The sequence below is a fragment of the Leptodactylus fuscus genome, chromosome 5 (assembly GCF_031893055.1).
Source record: "Leptodactylus fuscus isolate aLepFus1 chromosome 5, aLepFus1.hap2, whole genome shotgun sequence".
Classification (NCBI taxonomy): domain Eukaryota; kingdom Metazoa; phylum Chordata; class Amphibia; order Anura; family Leptodactylidae; genus Leptodactylus; species Leptodactylus fuscus.
This window is the reverse complement of record NC_134269.1, coordinates 2,867,003-2,885,572: the sequence shown is the minus strand read 5'-3', so window position 1 is coordinate 2,885,572 and position 18,570 is coordinate 2,867,003. Positions and strand designations below refer to the sequence as shown.

The following is an 18,570-nucleotide window of genomic DNA, read 5'->3' as shown; positions in this document are numbered from 1 at the left end:
ATAGCCAATACCAATTGTGACAACCTGTAGACTCTTAAGGATTATTATCTAGTTTTAGTTGCATAAAACTTATTATAAAATGAATATTTATACAAGTTTTCAATAAAATTTCAACAATTTTTGGATCTCAGCTCCCTGCTGTTTGATAAGTCAGGATTTACCTCTTCCGCATTTATTATATAGGGGAAGTACATAAAGATGGATCTTGGATTCCTCATACGGGTCACCTCTACACTGTATCTTGAAGTATATAAGGACAATTCCATGTATTGGGGTCTTTTTATTTCGAAGTAGTTTCCAAGACCCCAGACAGGAAAAGGTGGGATTCTCTAATGTAATGTAAATCGGATCGATCTGTGTCGGAGTCTCCAGTGTCAGGTTTCCATCTCTAAAATGTGCACATTTAATCAATGCTGTGTCTTCAGTAAATCCTATAGGAGACAAATATTACATGGTATGAAGAAGGAGGAGCTAATAGAATTTTTTGTTGAACAAATAATGTCACAATTTTGCAATTAGGATTTCGATATATTGACAAAATACAAAACATACTGACTACACTATGTCCTCTTCTCTGGTACGAAATGCTCATTCGGGCACAGTGCAACTTATCAGACTGTATTGGGGTTGAGCGATCGGGATCGGAAAAGATCAGATTCCGATCCCGATCTTTTTTGGTGGGATCGAGGTCTCATGTTGGTTCCCACAATGCTTGGTTACTCACCAGTCATTGTGGGAAAAGCTAATAACATTGTTTGCTTTTCCCACAATGATTGGCCAGTAGCCAAGCATTGTGGGAACTAACGTGAGACCTCGATCTCGCCAAAAAAGATCAGGATCGGAATCTGATCTTTTCCGATCCCGATCGCTCAACCCTAGTCTGTATGTCTGGGATCCATTGAGATGTCCTTCCCTTATATCCTTGTATGACGGATCCCTGTTATGGGTTTTCTTAATGGGATGGGGGATTGAGATGGGTCATGTATTGCTTTTATTGCCCTTTCAATGTATAATGTCTTGTAAATATGCCGACTTACTTAGTAGCTCTGGTTTATGGGATATTGTGTTTCTCCACTTTTAGATTTGTTCATGTGGATGTGAATATTTTGTATAAATATGTTCCAGAGTCTTTTGTGTCCTTATTGGTATTTTTGGTGTAGCAGAACTTTTTATTGTGGCTTGGCCCTATTTTATTTTATTTTTAGGAAGGATGCAAAACGTGTAGTGCCTATTATAACAATAGACTTACCCTTTAAGCACAGGTAATGAGGTAGGTACACTGCTGACACAGCATTGGAGTCACCACGTGTCTTTATGTCAAACAGGGGGCCCACAACCTCACCGGCATTGGATGAAAGGTTTCTCAATTTATCATACCAAGAGTCAAGTTTATATTCAATAATAACTGGACATTTCACAAGGAACTTGATCCCCGTCTTCTGGCAGCGGTAGAGGCCGGGGGATGTCAGATCTAATCTAAAATTATAAGAGGAAGGTAAGCGGTGATATATGACACATGTGCATTCAGAGTGGCCTGCTGGGGGAGCAGTATATCAACCAGGGACAGAAATAGACTTGACAGGCTCATCAGAAGTGCCAGCTCTGTCCTGGGGAGCCCCTTGGACCCAGTACAGGTGGTGGTGACAGAAGGATACTGTCTGTGGTGACCTCCATGCGGGAGAACAAATCCCACCCCATGTATGGGACCTTGACAACACTTGGAAGCACTGTAAGTGACCGTCTGCTTTATCCCAAGTGTGAGAAGGACCAATCATAGGTCATTCCTTCCAACCAGGCTGTATAATCTACATCAGACCAAGCGAAGACACTCTGCACAGAAAGCTAAATGATCCTGAAGTCTTCCTTCTTTCTTTCTTCTCTTCCTTAGCTGCTATGGACTCCTATTATATCTTCTCTTCTCCGCTTATGTGTGTCTACTTCTGTAATATATTACTGTGTATTATCCTGTATCTATATTACTATGCTGCTGTAACATACTGTAATTATTAAAGGGTTATCTTATCTTAATGGAGATCCAGGCAGCAAAGCAAACATCCTTTATTTGCAGAATGTGTCTCCTGCATTACAACACTATATTCCATTATAACTAACCCTAGAAAGCTGTTGTGAGTTATGATGAATTTGTCCGTCCGAGGCATCCCTACCCTTGCCCCCCTGTCTGCCCTGCCTACATTCACACACACTGGAGAACAAGGACGCAACGGCGAACCTTGTGCCAAATGTGTGCAGCAATATCATCCCTGGACCATCAGGATGACCCCAGTATTACTAACCCACACTGAAGACTACCCCAAACCTGCCAGACACTGAAGGAAGAAGCCTTATCATGTCATTTTTAAAGCAGACTTAATATTTGAAAAAAAAAACCTGAAAAAAAATAAGTGACAGAACTGCAGATTTGTTCACACTGTCCCTCTCCAAAAAAAAAATTAATAATAGCTAAAACACCAAAATAATTCCATTTAAAAATACTACTTGTTACAAAAAATAAGCCCTTGTATGGCTACGTCAACGGGAGAATTAAAAAAATATGAATTTTGGAATATGGAGATGGAACAAACTAACAAATCCACTATGTCTTAATTCTCAAACTAGGCTGCGTCTTTAATGCTCAGGTAGGGTTAAACAATTGGGAAAGATCGGATACCAATCGGCGATCGAGCAAATTTCACGATCAGGATTGGCTGGAAAATGATCAAAAATCGGATTTTAAAAACGATTCAGAAATCTCAAGATCGGCTCAACCCTACTCATGGGTGTACAAGTATGGCACTGACACATCACAGGAGCTACAGCCAATAAAATAAAAGTTGACATCAAAGTGATTACTCTTTTTTTGTCATATTGTGGAAAAATAAGTAAAACCCAGACAAAAAAAATAGACGTTTGGTATTGCAGCAATCGTACTAGATAATATAAAACCAACTGCAGCAAAGATACAGAAGGTAGAACTTACCGGTACATGTGGCCAGTAGTAATCGGAGTGACCAACTCTGCCGAATCCTGTGTCCTCTGCAAAGAGATACATTGACCAAGACAATACTAAGATGAAGTAATGGGCAATACCAGGATAGAGAACACTTTACTTTTTGCCTCTGATGTATTCACTTTTCTGTATATACAGGGGCAAACACGGGGGGGGGGGGGGGGGGGCAGTGTCACAGTTATAACTACCCCTTCCTGTCCCTGGCTGGCTACCACTCGCCTGAATGACTAGTAGAGATGAGCGAACACTAAAATGTTCGAGGTTCGAAATTCGATTCGAACAGCCGCTCAATGTTCGTGTGTTCGAACGGGTTTCGAACCCCATTATAGTCTATGGGGAACAGATACTCGTTAAGGGGGAAACCCAAATCCGTGTCTGGAGGGTCACCAAGTCCACTATGACACCCCAGGAAATGATGCCAACACCTCTGGAATGACACTGGGACAGCAGGGGAAGCATGTCTGGGGGCATCTAACACACCAAAGACCCTCTATTACCCCAACATCACAGCCTAACAACTACACACTTTACACACTCAATACCACCTCTCTGACAGTAGGAAAACACCTTGAAACATGTGTATTTGGCACTTGCAGTGAGGAGAGCTTGTCACCAGCAGTGAATTTGGCCCTTGTAGTAAGTTGAGGTTGGCACCAACATTTGTTTTGAAAATCAGGGTGGATTGAGCCTCTAACCAGCAGAGTTTGGGCAAATTCATGGTGGAGGGAGCCTCTAAACACCCCAGTTTGGACCAATTCATGGTGGAGGGAGCCTCTAAACAGCCCAGTTTGGGCAAATTCATGGTGGAGGGAGCCTCTAAAAACCCCAGTTTGGACCAATTCATGCCTCTAAAAACCCCAGTTTGGACCAATTCATGGTGGAGGGAGCCTCTAAAAACCCCAGTTTGGACCAATTCATGGTGGAGGGAGCCTCTAAAAACCCCAGTTTGGACCAATTCATGGTGGAGGGAGCCTCTAAAAACCCCCAGTTTGGACCAATTCATGGTGGAGGGAGCCTCTAAACAGCCCAGTTTGGGCAAATTCATGGTGGAGGGAGCCTCTAAAAACCCCAGTTTGGACCAATTCATGCCTCTAAAAACCCCAGTTTGGACCAATTCATGGTGGAGGGAGCCTCTAAAAACCCCAGTTTGGACCAATTCATGGTGGAGGGAGCCTCTAAAAACCCCAGTTTGGACCAATTCATGGTGGAGGGAGCCTCTAAACAGCCCAGTTTGGGCAAATTCATGGTGGAGGGAGCCTCTAAAAACCCCAGTTTGGACCAATTCATGCCTCTAAAAACCCCAGTTTGGACCAATTCATGGTGGAGGGAGCCTCTAAACAGCCCAGTTAGGGCAAATTCATGGTGGAGGGAGCCTCTAAAAACCCCCAGTTTGGACCAATTCATGGTGGAGGGAGCCTCTAAAAACCCCAGTTTGGGCAAATTCATGGTGGAGGGAGCCTCTAAAACCCCCCAGTTTGGACCAATTCATGGAGGAGGGAGCCTCTAAAAACCCCAGTTTGGACCAATTCATGGTGGAGGGAGCCTCTAAACAGCCCAGTTTGGGCAAATTCATGGTGGAGGGAGCCTCTAAAAACCCCAGTTTGGACCAATTCATGGTGGAGGGAGCCTCTAAAAACCCCAGTTTGGACCAATTCATGGTGGAGGGAGCCTCTAAAAACCCCAGTTTGGACCAATTCATGGTGGAGGGAGCCTCTAAACAGCCCAGTTTGGGCAAATTCATGGTGGAGGGAGCCTCTAAACAGCCCAGTTTGGGCAAATTCATGGTGGAGGGAGCCTCTAAAAACCCCAGTTTGGACCAATTCATGGTGGAGGGAGCCTCTAAACAGCCCAGTTTGGGCAAATTCATGGTGGAGGGAGCCTCTAAACAGCCCAGTTTGGGCAAATTCATGGTGGAGGGAGCCTCTAAAAACCCCAGTTTGGACCAATTCATGGTGGAGGGAGCCTCTAAAAACCCCAGTTTGGACCAATTCATGGTGGAGAGAGCCTCTAAACAGGCCAGTTTGGGCAAATTCATGGTGAAGGGAGCCTCTAAAAACCCCAGTTTGGACCAATTCATGGTGGAGGGAGCCTCTAAAAACCCCAGTTTGGACCAATTCATGGTGGAGGGAGCCTCTAAACAGCCCAGTTAGGGCAAATTCATGGTGGAGGGAGCCTCTAAACAGCCCAGTTTGGGCAAATTCATGGTGGAGGGAGCCTCTAAAAACCCCAGTTTGGACCAATTCATGGTGGAGGGAGCCTCTAAAAACCCCAGTTTGGACCAATTCATGGTGGAGGGAGCCTCTAAACAGCCCAGTTTGGGCAAATTCATGGTGGAGGGAGCCTCTAAAAACCCCAGTTTGGACCAATTCATGCCTCTAAAAACCCCAGTTTGGACCAATTCATGGTGGAGGGAGCCTCTAAACAGCCCAGTTAGGGCAAATTCATGGTGGAGGGAGCCTCTAAAAACCCCCAGTTTGGACCAATTCATGGTGGAGGGAGCCTCTAAAAAACCCAGTTTGGACCAATTCATGGTGGAGGGAGCCTCTAAAAACCCCAGTTTGGACCAATTCATGGTGGAGGGAGCCTCTAAACAGTCCAGTTTGGGCAAATTCATGGTGGAGGGAGCCTCTAAACAGCCCAGTTTGGGCAAATTCATGGTGGAGGGAGCCTCTAAAAACCCCAGTTTGGACCAATTCATGGTGGAGGGAGCCTCTAAAAACCCCAGTTTGGGCAAATTCATGGTGGAGGGAGCCTCTAAAACCCCCCAGTTTGGACCAATTTATGGAGGAGGGAGCCTCTAAAAACCCCAGTTTGGACCAATTCATGGTGGAGGGAGCCTCTAAACAGCCCAGTTTGGGCAAATTCATGGTGGAGGGAGCCTCTAAAAACCCCAGTTTGGACCAATTCATGGTGGAGGGAGCCTCTAAAAACCCCAGTTTGGACCAATTCATGGTGGAGGGAGCCTCTAAAAACCCCAGTTTGGACCAATTCATGGTGGAGGGAGCCTCTAAACAGCCCAGTTTGGGCAAATTCATGGTGGAGGGAGCCTCTAAACAGCCCAGTTTGGGCAAATTCATGGTGGAGGGAGCCTCTAAAAACCCCAGTTTGGACCAATTCATGGTGGAGGGAGCCTCTAAACAGCCCAGTTTGGGCAAATTCATGGTGGAGGGAGCCTCTAAACAGCCCAGTTTGGGCAAATTCATGGTGGAGGGAGCCTCTAAAAACCCCAGTTTGGACCAATTCATGGTGGAGGGAGCCTCTAAAAACCCCAGTTTGGACCAATTCATGGTGGAGAGAGCCTCTAAACAGGCCAGTTTGGGCAAATTCATGGTGAAGGGAGCCTCTAAAAACCCCAGTTTGGACCAATTCATGGTGGAGGGAGCCTCTAAAAACCCCAGTTTGGACCAATTCATGGTGGAGGGAGCCTCTAAACAGCCCAGTTAGGGCAAATTCATGGTGGAGGGAGCCTCTAAACAGCCCAGTTTGGGCAAATTCATGGTGGAGGGAGCCTCTAAAAACCCCAGTTTGGACCAATTCATGGTGGAGGGAGCCTCTAAAAACCCCAGTTTGGACCAATTCATGGTGGAGGGAGCCTCTAAAAACCCCAGTTTGGACCAATTCATGGTGGAGGGAGCCTCTAAACAGCCCAGTTTGGGCAAATTCATGGTGGAGGGAGCCTCTAAAAACCCCAGTTTGGACCAATTCATGGTGGAGGGAGCCTCTAAACAGCCCAGTTTGGACCAATTCATGGTGGAGGGAGCCTCTAAAAACCCCAGTTTGGACCAATTCATGGTGGAGGGAGCCTCTAAACAGTCCAGTTTGGGCAAATTCATGGTGGAGGGAGCCTCTAAACAGCCCAGTTTGGGCAAATTCATGGTGGAGGGAGCCTCTAAAAACCCCAGTTTGGACCAATTCATGGTGGAGGGAGCCTCTAAAAACCCCAGTTTGGACCAATTCATGGTGGAGGGAGCCTCTAAAAACCCCAGTTTGGACCAATTCATGGTGGAGGGAGCCTCTAAAAACCCCAGTTTGGACCAATTCATGGTGGAGGGAGCCTCTAAAAACCCCAGTTTGGACCAATTCATGGTGGAGGGAGCCTCTAAACAGCCCAGTTTGGGCAAATTCATGGTGGAGGGAGCCTCTAAACAGCCCAGTTTGGGCGAATTCATGGTGGAGGGAGCCTCTAAAAACCCCAGTTTGGACCAATTCATGGTGGAGGGAGCCTCTAAAAACCCCAGTTTGGACCAATTCATGGTGGAGAGAGCCTCTAAACAGGCCAGTTTGGGCAAATTCATGGTGAAGGGAGCCTCTAAAAACCCCAGTTTGGACCAATTCATGGTGGAGGGAGCCTCTAAAAACCCCAGTTTGGACCAATTCATGGTGGAGGGAGCCTCTAAACAGCCCAGTTTGGGCAAATTCATGGTGGAGGGAGCCTCTAAAAACCCCAGTTTGGACCAATTCATGGTGGAGGGAGCCTCTAAACAGCCCAGTTTGGGCAAATTCATGGTGGAGGGAGCCTCTAAACAGCCCAGTTTGGGCGAATTCATGGTGGAGGGAGCCTCTAAAAACCCCAGTTTGGACCAATTCATGCCTCTAAAAACCCCAGTTTGGACCAATTCATGGTGGAGGGAGCCTCTAAAAACCCCAGTTTGGACCAATTCATGGTGGAGGGAGCCTCTAAAAACCCCAGTTTGGACCAATTCATGGTGGAGGGAGCCTCTAAAAACCCCAGTTTGGACCAATTCATGGTGGAGGGAGCCTCTAAAAACCCCAGTTTGGACCAATTCATGGTGGAGGGAGCCTCTAAAAACCCCAGTTTGGACCAATTCATGGTGGAGGGAGCATCTAAACAGCCCAGTTTGGGCAAATTCATGGTGGAGGGAGCCTCTAAACAGCCCAGTTTGGGCGAATTCATGGTGGAGGGAGCCTCTAAAAACCCCAGTTTGGACCAATTCATGGTGGAGGGAGCCTCTAAAAACCCCAGTTTGGACCAATTCATGGTGGAGAGAGCCTCTAAACAGGCCAGTTTGGGCAAATTCATGGTGAAGGGAGCCTCTAAAAACCCCAGTTTGGACCAATTCATGGTGGAGGGAGCCTCTAAAAACCCCAGTTTGGACCAATTCATGGTGGAGGGAGCCTCTAAACAGCCCAGTTTGGGCAAATTCATGGTGGAGGGAGCCTCTAAACAGCCCAGTTTGGGCAAATTCATGGTGGAGGGAGCCTCTAAACAGCCCAGTTTGGGCAAATTCATGGTGGAGGGAGCCTCTAAAAACCCCAGTTTGGACCAATTCATGGTGGAGGGAGCCTCTAAAATACCCAGTTTGGACCAATTCATGGTGGAGGGAGCCTCTAAACAGTCCAGTTTGGGCAAATTCATGGTGGAGGGAGCCTCTAAACAGCCCAGTTTGGGCAAATTCATGGTGGAGGGAGCCTCTAAAAACCCCAGTTTGGACCAATTCATGGTGGAGGGAGCCTCTAAAAACCCCAGTTTGGACCAATTCATGGTGGAGGGAGCCTCTAAAAACCCCAGTTTGGACCAATTCATGGTGGAGGGAGCCTCTAAACAGCCCAGTTTGGGTAAATTCATGGTGGAGGGAGACTCTAAACAGCCCAGTTTGGGCAAATTCATGGTGGAGGGAGCCTCTAAAAACCCCAGTTTGGACCAATTCATGGTGGAGGGAGCCTCTAAAAACCCCGGTTTGGACCAATTCATGGTGGAGGGAGCCTCTAAACAGCCCAGTTTGGGCAAATTCATGGTGGAGGGAGCCTCTAAAAACCCCCAGTTTGGACCAATTCATGGTGGAGGGAGCCTCTAAAAACCCCAGTTTGGACCAATTCATGGTGGAGGGAGCCTCTAAAAACCCCAGTTTGGACCAATTCATGGTGGAGGGAGCCTCTAAAAACCCCAGTTTGGACCAATTCATGGTGGAGGGAGCCTCTAAAAACCCCAGTTTGGACCAATTCATGGTGGAGGGAGCCTCTAAACAGCCCAGTTTGGGCAAATTCATGGTGGAGGGAGCCTCTAAAAACCCCAGTTTGGACCAATTCATGGTGGAGGGAGCCTCTAAACAGCGCAGTTAGGGCAAATTCATGGTGGAGGGAGCCTCTAAACAGCCCAGTTTGGGCAAATTCATGGTGGAGGGAGCCTCTAAAAACCCCAGTTTGGACCAATTCATGGTGGAGGGAGCCTCTAAAAACCCCAGTTTGGACCAATTCATGGTGGAGGGAGCCTCTAAAAACCCCAGTTTGGACCAATTCATGGTGGAGGGAGCCTCTAAACAGCCCAGTTAGGGCAAGTTCATGGTGGAGGGAGCCTCTAAAAACCCCAGTTTGGGCAAATTCATGGTGGAGGGAGCCTCTAAACAGCCCAGTTAGGGCAAATTCATGGTGGAGGGAGCCTCTAAACAGCCCAGTTTGGGCAAATTCATGGTGGAGGGAGCCTCTAAAAACCCCAGTTTGGACCAATTCATGGTGGAGGGAGCCTCTAAAAACCCCAGTTTGGACCAATTCATGGTGGAGGGAGCCTCTAAAAACCCCAGTTTGGACCAATTCATGGTGGAGGGAGCCTCTAAACAGCCCAGTTTGGGCAAATTCATGGTGGAGGGAGCCTCTAAAAACCCCAGTTTGGACCAATTCATGGTGGAGGGAGCCTCTAAACAGTCCAGTTTGGGCAAATTCATGGTGGAGGGAGCCTCTAAACAGCCCAGTTTGGGCAAATTCATGGTAGAGGGAGCCTCTAAAAACCCCAGTTTGGACCAATTCATGGTGGAGGGAGCCTCTAAAAACCCCAGTTTGGACCAATTCATGGTGGAGGGAGCCTCTAAACAGCCCAGTTTGGGCAAATTCATGGTGGAGGGAGCCTCTAAAAACCCCAGTTTGGACCAATTCATGGTGGAGAGAGCCTCTAAACAGGCCAGTTTGGGCAAATTCATGGTGAAGGGAGCCTCTAAAAACCCCAGTTTGGACCAATTCATGGTGGAGGGAGCCTCTAAAAACCCCAGTTTGGACCAATTCATGGTGGAGGGAGCCTCTAAAAACCCCAGTTTGGACCAATTCATGGTGGAGGGAGCCTCTAAACAGCCCAGTTTGGGCAAATTCATGGTGGAGGGAGCCTCTAAACAGCCCAGTTTGGGCAAATTCATGGTGGAGGGAGCCTCTAAAAACCCCAGTTTGGACCAATTCATGGTGGAGGGAGCCTCTAAACAGCCCAGTTTGGGCAAATTCATGGTGGAGGGAGCCTCTAAAAACCCCAGTTTGGACCAATTCATGGTGGAGGGAGCCTCTAAACAGCGCAGTTTGGGCAAATTCATGGTGGAGGGAGCCTCTAAACAGCCCAGTTTGGACCAATTCATGGTGGAGGGAAACTCTAAAAACCCCAGTTTGGACCAATTCATGGTGGAGGGAGCCTCTAAAAACCCCAGTTTGGACCAATTCATGGTGGAGGGAGCCTCTAAACAGCCCAGTTTGGGCAAATTCATGGTGAAGGGAGCCTCTAAAAACCCCAGTTTGGACCAATTCATGGTGGAGGGAGCCTCTAAAAACCCCAGTTTGGACCAATTCATGGTGGAGGGAGCCTCTAAACAGCCCAGTTAGGGCAAATTCATGGTGGAGGGAGCCTCTAAAAACCCCCAGTTTGGACCAATTCATGGTGGAGGGAGCCTCTAAAATACCCAGTTTGGACCAATTCATGGTGGAGGGAGCCTCTAAAAACCCCAGTTTGGACCAATTCATGGTGGAGGGAGCCTCTAAACAGTCCAGTTTGGGCAAATTCATGGTGGAGGGAGCCTCTAAACAGCCCAGTTTGGGCAAATTCATGGTGGAGGGAGCCTCTAAAAACCCCAGTTTGGACCAATTCATGGTGGAGGGAGCCTCTAAACAGCCCAGTTTGGGCAAATTCATGGTGGAGGGAGCCTCTAAAAACCCCAGTTTGGACCAATTCATGGTGGAGGGAGCCTCTAAAAACCCCGGTTTGGACCAATTCATGGTGGAGGGAGCCTCTAAACAGCCTAGTTTGGGCAAATTCATGGTGAAGGGAGCCTCTAAAAACCCCCAGTTTGGACCAATTCATGGTGGAGGGAGCCTCTAAAAACCCCAGTTTGGACCAATTCATGGTGGAGGGAGCCTCTAAAAACCCCAGTTTGGACCAATTCATGGTGGAGGGAGCCTCTAAAAACCCCAGTTTGGACCAATTCATGGTGGAGGGAGCCTCTAAAAACCCCAGTTTGGACCAATTCATGGTGGAGGGAGCCTCTAAAAACCCCAGTTTGGACCAATTCATGGTGGAGGGAGCCTCTAAACAGCCCAGTTTGGGCAAATTCATGGTGGAGGGAGCCTCTAAAAACCCCCAGTTTGGACCAATTCATGGTGGAGGGAGCCTCTAAAAACCCCAGTTTGGACCAATTCATGGTGGAGGGAGCCTCTAAACAGTCCAGTTTGGGCAAATTCATGGTGGAGGGAGCCTCTAAACAGCCCAGTTTGGGCAAATTCATGGTGGAGGGAGCCTCTAAAAACCCCAGTTTGGACCAATTCATGGTGGAGGGAGCCTCTAAACAGCCCAGTTTGGGCAAATTCATGGTGGAGGGAGCCTCTAAAAACCCCAGTTTGGACCAATTCATGGTGGAGGGAGCCTCTAATAACCCCGGTTTGGACCAATTCATGGTGGAGGGAGCCTCTAAACAGCCTAGTTTGGGCAAATTCATGGTGGAGGGAGCCTCTAAAAACCCCCAGTTTGGACCAATTCATGGTGGAGGGAGCCTCTAAAAACCCCAGTTTGGACCAATTCATGGTGGAGGGAGCCTCTAAAAACCCCAGTTTGGACCAATTCATGGTGGAGGGAGCCTCTAAAAACCCCAGTTTGGACCAATTCATGGTGGAGGGAGCCTCTAAAAACCCCAGTTTGGACCAATTCATGGTGGAGGGAGCCTCTAAAAACCCCAGTTTGGACCAATTCATGGTGGAGGGAGCCTCTAAACAGCCCAGTTTGGGCAAATTCATGGTGGAGGGAGCCTCTAAAAACCCCCAGTTTGGACCAATTCATGGTGGAGGGAGCCTCTAAACAGCCCAGTTTGGACCAATTCATGGTGGAGGGAGCCTCTAACCAGCAGAGTTGGTGGAAATCAGGGTGGAGGGAGCCTCTAACCAGCAGAGTTGTGGGAAAGCAGGGTGGAGGGAGCCTCTAACCAGCAGAGTTGGTGGAAATCAGGGTGGAGGGAGCCTCTAACCAGCAGAGTTGTGGGAAAGCAGGGTGGAGGGAGCCTCTAACCAGCAGAGTTGTGGGAAAGCAGGGTGGAGGGAGCCTCTAACCAGCAGAGTTGGTGGAAATCAGGGTGGAGGGAGCCTCTAACCAGCAGAGTTGGGGGAAATCAGGGTGGAGGGAGCCTCTAACCAGCAGAGTTGTGGGAAAGCAGGGTGGAGGGAGCCTCTAACCAGCAGAGTTGGTGGAAATCAGGGTGGAGGGAGCCTCTAACCAGCAGAGTTGGGGGAAATCATGTTGGAGGGAGCCTAGTATTAGCAGAATTGTGCAACGCTTATGGTGGATGAGTATGAGGATGCGGAGGAATTGGAGAGGTTGAGTACAGACATGGAGTTTCATGTTGGGGTGCTTTACACAGGTGGGCATGAAAATGAAGGCTCTATCCAGTGGTGGTTCATTTTTATCAAAGTGAGCCGGTCGGCACTCTCAGCTGACAGACGGGTGCGCTTGTCAGTGATGATGCCACCGGCTGCACTGAACACCCTCTCAGATAGGACGCTGGCGGCAGGACAGGACAGCACCTCCAAGGCATATAGGGCAAGTTCAAGCCACAGGTCCAACTTCGACACCCAATACGTGTAGGGCGCAGAGGGGTCGGAGAGGACAGGGCTGTGGTCGGAAAGGTATTCCCGCAACATGCGCCTATACTTCTCACGCCTGGTGACACTAGGACCCTCCGTGGCGGCACTTTGGCGAGGGGGTGCCATCAGGGTGTCCCAGACCTTAGACAGTGTGCCCCTTGTTTGTGTGGACCGGTGAGAACTTGGTCGCCTACTGGAGGAACTGCCCTCCCTGCCGCCAACGTCACATGCTGGAAACATCTCCATCATATTCTGCACCAATTGCTTGTGGCAAGCATTGATGCGATTGGCCCTCCCCTCTACCGGAATAAAAGACGAGATGTTGTTTTTATACCGGGGGTCAAGGATAGCAAAGATCCAGTACTGGTTGTCCTCCATGATTTTGACAATACGCTTGTCGGTTGTAAAGCACCCCAACATGAACTCAGCCATGTCTGCCACAGTGTTAGTTGGCATGACTCCTCTGGCCCCACCGGAAAGTTCAATCTCCATTTCCTCCTCATCCTCCATGTCTACCCATCCGCGCTGCAACAATGGGACGATTCGAAGTTGCCCGGAAGCCTCCTGTATCACCATCACATCATCGGACAACTCTTCTTCCTCCTCCTCCTCCTCCTCCTCCTCCTCCATTAAACGCAGTGAAGCGGACAGATGTGTGGACCTACTCTCCAGCTGTGACGGATCGGATGCTATCCCTGACTCCTCTGTGTGATCTGAGTTATCCCTGATGTCAATCAGGGATTCTCTCAGCACACACAAGAGTGGGATTGTAAGGCTCACCATCGCATCCTCAGAGCTGACCCTCCTTGTGGACTCCTCAAAGACCAGTAGGATGTCACAAAGGTCTCTCATCCATGGCCACTCATGGATGTGAAACTGAGGCAGCTGACTTTGTGGCACCCTAGGGTTTTGTAGCTGGTATTCCATCAAAGGTCTCTGCTGCTCAACCACTCTATTCAACATCTGAAACGTTGAGTTCCAGCGTGTGGGGACATCGCACAAAAGCCGGTGTTGTGGCACATGCAGTCGTTGCTGGAGAGATTTTAAGCTAGCAGCGGCTACTGTCGACTTGCGAAAGTGGGCGCACATGCGCCGCACTTTCACCAGTAGCTCTGGAACATTGGGGTAGCTCTTTAGGAAACGTTGCACCACTAGGTTGAAGACGTGGGCCAGGCATGGAACATGTTGGAGTCCGGCAAGCTCCAGAGCTGCTACCAGGTTCCGGCCGTTATCACAAACGACCATGCCTGGGCCCAGGTGCAGCGGCTCAAACCATATTGCCGTCTCATCGAGGAGGGCATCCCTCACCTCGGAGGCAGTGTGCTGTCTGTCCCCCAAGCTGATCAGCTTCAGCACAGCCTGCTGACGTCTACCAACGCCAGTGCTGCAACGTTTCCAACTCGTAGCTGGGGTCAATCTAACAGCGGAGGAGGAGGCGGTGGCGGAGGAGGAGGCGGTGGCGGAGGAGGAGGCGGTGGCGGAGGAGGAGGAGGGGGGTGTTCTTCTCGTGTCCCTGCCAGGAATGTTAGGCGGGGAGACGAGGTACACCGGGCCAGTTTGGGAAGCAGTCCCAGCCTCAACTACATTCACCCAGTGTGCCGTCAGTGAAATGTAGCGTCCCTGTCCGCATGCACTTGTCCACGCGTCGGTGGTCAAGTGGACCTTTGTGCAAAGCGCGGAACTAAGGGCCCGCCTGATGTTGAGTGACACGTGCTGGTGCAAGGCGGGGACGGCACACCGGGAGAAGTAGTGACGGCTAGGGACGGCATAGCGAGGTGCCACAGTTGCCATCAGGTCCAGGAAGGCGGGAGTTTCAACAAGCCGGAACGCCAACATCTCCTGGGCCAGCAGTTTAGCGATGTTGGCGTTCAAGGCTTGCGCGTGTGGGTGGTTAGCAGTGTATTTCTGCCGCCGCTCCAATGTCTGAGAGATGGTGGGTTGTTGTAAAGAAGCGCCTGATGGTGCCTTTGATGGTGCAGGAGAAGGAGATAAGACAGGAACAGGGGAGGATGAGGGAGAAGTCAACAAAGTGGCGGAGGCAGATGAAGTGGTGTCCTGGCTCGTCCTCTGGAGTGCATAGCCAGCACAGTCAGCAGTGGCAGTGGCAGAGGCAGAGGCAGTGGCAGAGGCAGTGTCAGTGGCGTGAACGGCAGGCGGCCTTTGTCCTGCCGTTGCTGCCTGCCACTGATTCCAGTGCTTGGATTCCAAATGACGGCGCATTGAAGTGGTGGACAGGTTGCTCTTCTCAGAGCCCCTAATCAATTTCGAGAGGCAAATTGTGCAGACAACACTATATCTGTCCTCGGCGCATTCCTTGAAAAAACTCCACACCTTCGAGAAACGTGCCCTCGAGGTGGGAGTTTTTCGGGGCTGGGTACGAACTGGAACATCTTGGGAGATTCCGGGTGTGGCCTGGCTTCGCCTAAGCTGCTGACCTCTGCCTCTGCCTCTAGCTACCCTTTTTGGTGCTGCACCTGCCTCAACATCCACACTACTTTCCCCGCTTGACATCCCCCCTGTCCAGGTCGGGTCAGTGTCCTCATCATCCACCACTTCCTCTTCCAACTCCTGTCTCATCTCCTCCTCCCGCACAATGCGCCGGTCAACTGGATGCCCTGACGGCAACTGCGTCACATCATCGTCGATGAGGGTGGGTTGCTGGTCATCCACCACCAAATCGAACGGAGATGGAGGAGACTCTAGTGTTTGAGCATCTGGACACAGAAGCTCCTCTGTTAGGTTCGTGGAATCGTGACGTGGAGAGGCAGGTTGAGGGACAATGAAAGGAGCGGAGAACAGCTCTGGGGAGCAGGGACAGTTGGGGTTATTGTTCTGTGAAGCTTGGGAATTTTGGGAGGAAGGAGGACAAGACTGTTGGGTAATAGGAGGAGAGGAGGCAGAGTCTGACTGGCTGCTGGACAATGTGCTGTAAGCGTTCTCTGACAGCCATTGCAAGACCTGTTCCTGGTTCTCGGGCCTACTAAGGTTTGTACCCTGCAGTTTAGTTAATGTGGCAAGCAACCCTGGCACTGTTGAGTGGCGCAATGCTTGCTGCCCCACAGGAGTAGGCACGGGACGCCCTGTGGCTTCACTGCTACCTTGCTCCCCAGAACCATTCCCCCGACCTCGCCCACGGCCTCGTCCACGTCCCTTTCCGGGAGCCTTGCGCATTTTGAATTCCCAGTTAAAAATTGGCACTATATACCAGTAGCAAAAATTGTGGGTGCACGTAACCCCAATATATTCTTTGAATTCCCAGTCAGACAATGGCACTATATACCAGTAGCAAAAATTGTGGGTGCACGTAACCCCAATATATTCTTTGAATTCCCAGTCAGACAATGGCACTATATACCAGTAGCAAAAATTGTGGGTGCATGTAACCCCAATATATTCTTTGAATTACCAGTCAGAAACTGGCACTATATGGCAGTAGCAAGAAATGAGGGTATTTGTAACCCCAATATATTCTTTGAATTCCCAGTCAGACAATGGCACTATATACCAGTAGCAAGAAATGAGGGTATTTATAACCCCAATATATTCTTTGAATTACCAGTCAGAAACTGGCACTATATGGCAGTAGCAAGAAATGAGGGTATTTGTAACCCCAATATATTCTTTGAATTCCCAGTCAGACAATGGCACTATACCAGTAGCAAAAATAGTCGGTGTATATAGCCCCAATTCTATTGCTAGGGGACTTGCAGTGTATTTCTGGGGTGAAGGTGGGGGGGCACACCGTTGGAACGGGTATCGGGGGTATATATGGGGTATACGGGAATACACTGTCAGTGTGTTCCATTCAGGATCCTGGGAAAGCTGGGTTGCGGCGATTGAGCCCGTCAGTGCCACGTTACACTGACAAGCTTCTCCCTGGAATTTAGCTCTTATAAGAGCTGTTGGTTGTCTTCTCCTTCCTATCCTAGCCTGTCCCTGCCTACCCAGAATCTAAGCCCTAGCTAGCTGGACGGAAACCTCTGTCCCCGGTGAATTGCAAGCTCAGAATGACGCGAACCTGGGCGGCGCTGTTCTTTTAAATTAGAGGTCACATGTTTTCGGCAGCCAATGGGTTTTGCCTACTTTTTTCAACGTCACCGGTGTCGTAGTTCCTGTCCCACCTACCCTGCGCTGTTATTGGAGCAAAAAAGGCGCCAGGGAAGGTGGGAGGGGAATCGAGTAATGGCGCACTTTACCACGCGGTGTTCGATTCGATTCGAACATGCCGAACAGCCTAATATCCGATCGAACATGAGTTCGATAGAACACTGTTCGCTCATCTCTAATGACTAGCAATAATAATGTCAGCCCTCATTGGTTACCAGCAGGGCCTGGGAGTAAGCGGAGAGTATAATTCTCAGTAGTCACCACTCCCGAGGTCTCCCCAGAGTGTGGGCAGGGCTTGTAGAAAGAGTTGTGGCTTAATCTGATAAACTATCCATTAGAAACTGCACTCAAATTGGGCCCAATTTTTGTATCAAAATGTTTTTTGGAAACTAAGCCAACTAAGGCTAGGTTCACACTCGTGCTCAGTTTCCGTTCGGGGATTCTGTCCCCCATTCCGCTTGAAAAATGTAGATTTTTCAGGCAGAAACCAGATGAGACCCAGCGGACCCCATTGTAGTCAAGCTACAATAGGAGTTGGAAAGTTTAGTTGAACAATAATATAATATAATATAATAGGGTGATGTTTCAGTCGTAGTAACTAGGGTTGAGCTATTGGGAAAGATCGGATCCCGATCGGCGATCAACCAAATTTCACAATCACAATTGGGATCGACTGGAAAATGATCAGAAATCGGATTTTGAAATCTCAAGGTTAGCTCAACCCTACTGTACATATAATATACAATTAGTGTTGAGCAATTGGGATGGGGAAAGATCGGATCCCGATCGGCGATCGAGCAAATTTCACAATCGGGATCGGCTGGAAAATGATCGGAAATCGGATTTTAAAATCGATCCTTAAATCTCAAGATCGGCTCAACCCTAGTAGTAATGTTACCTTCCCACACAGTTTACAGCTGAAGTCGTCTATGGTCATGTTCACACATCTGGTCTGGGGATCATTGGCTTCTTTACCTTCTTGTGTCAATGTAGACAACATCGGCGAGATATTTTGACCTGGTTGGAAGAATATTTCTGTTAGTCTAGTTTCGCTCTACAATCTGTTACGTTGATCCTTCAGAGAATGAGAACAACGGACTCTACACTGGACACAATGAAAACACTTTGCATTTTTATCGGGTTTGCTGTGATTTTTCTTCCAGAATACATACTGGCCCATTTCATTGTTCGATCAAACTGTGAATGTAAAAAACATTGCATGGAAATTAACAGTTACGACTCTAAACTGTGACGCTGATCATAACCCATAAAATCCGAAACCTATCGTAAGATCATGAGCTAACCAAGGCTAAGGTCACACAGGATGGATCTCCAGTAGGAGGTCCGCAGCAGATATCTAAGGGGCATTCACACGGAGAAAGTTGGCCTCCCATTGATTTTGATGTGGTCCACGCAGAAGACGAAAACCATTGAAGTCAATGGGAGTCTTTTTTTTTCAGCGCTGATTCTGCTGTGAGTTATCGTGGCAGAATCAACACCAACTTCCTCCATGTAATGCCCCCTTATAGTCAACCCATCTATGGCAAAAAGCAGCCAAGATCACCTGCCTCTCCCAAGGTACTTCAGAGCATTTACGTGCCTACGTCTACTCACAAGCTCCT

At 48.9% G+C, this 18,570-nt stretch overlaps 1 protein-coding gene across 1 annotated transcript in view; it reads right to left on the bottom strand.

The window, feature by feature from the left end:
* LOC142204278 (uncharacterized) overlaps nt 1-18,570 on the bottom strand; it is a 44,974-nt gene that overhangs the window by 8,258 nt on the left and 18,146 nt on the right. Inside the window, exons 9-12 of the mRNA XM_075275587.1 lie at nt 17,847-17,965; nt 2,978-3,033; nt 1,250-1,476; nt 193-431 (exon numbers count right to left, since the gene is read on the bottom strand). Of these exons, the coding sequence (XP_075131688.1) occupies nt 193-431; nt 1,250-1,476; nt 2,978-3,033; nt 17,847-17,965 (641 nt within the window). The remainder of the gene's footprint in view (nt 1-192; nt 432-1,249; nt 1,477-2,977; nt 3,034-17,846; nt 17,966-18,570) is intronic.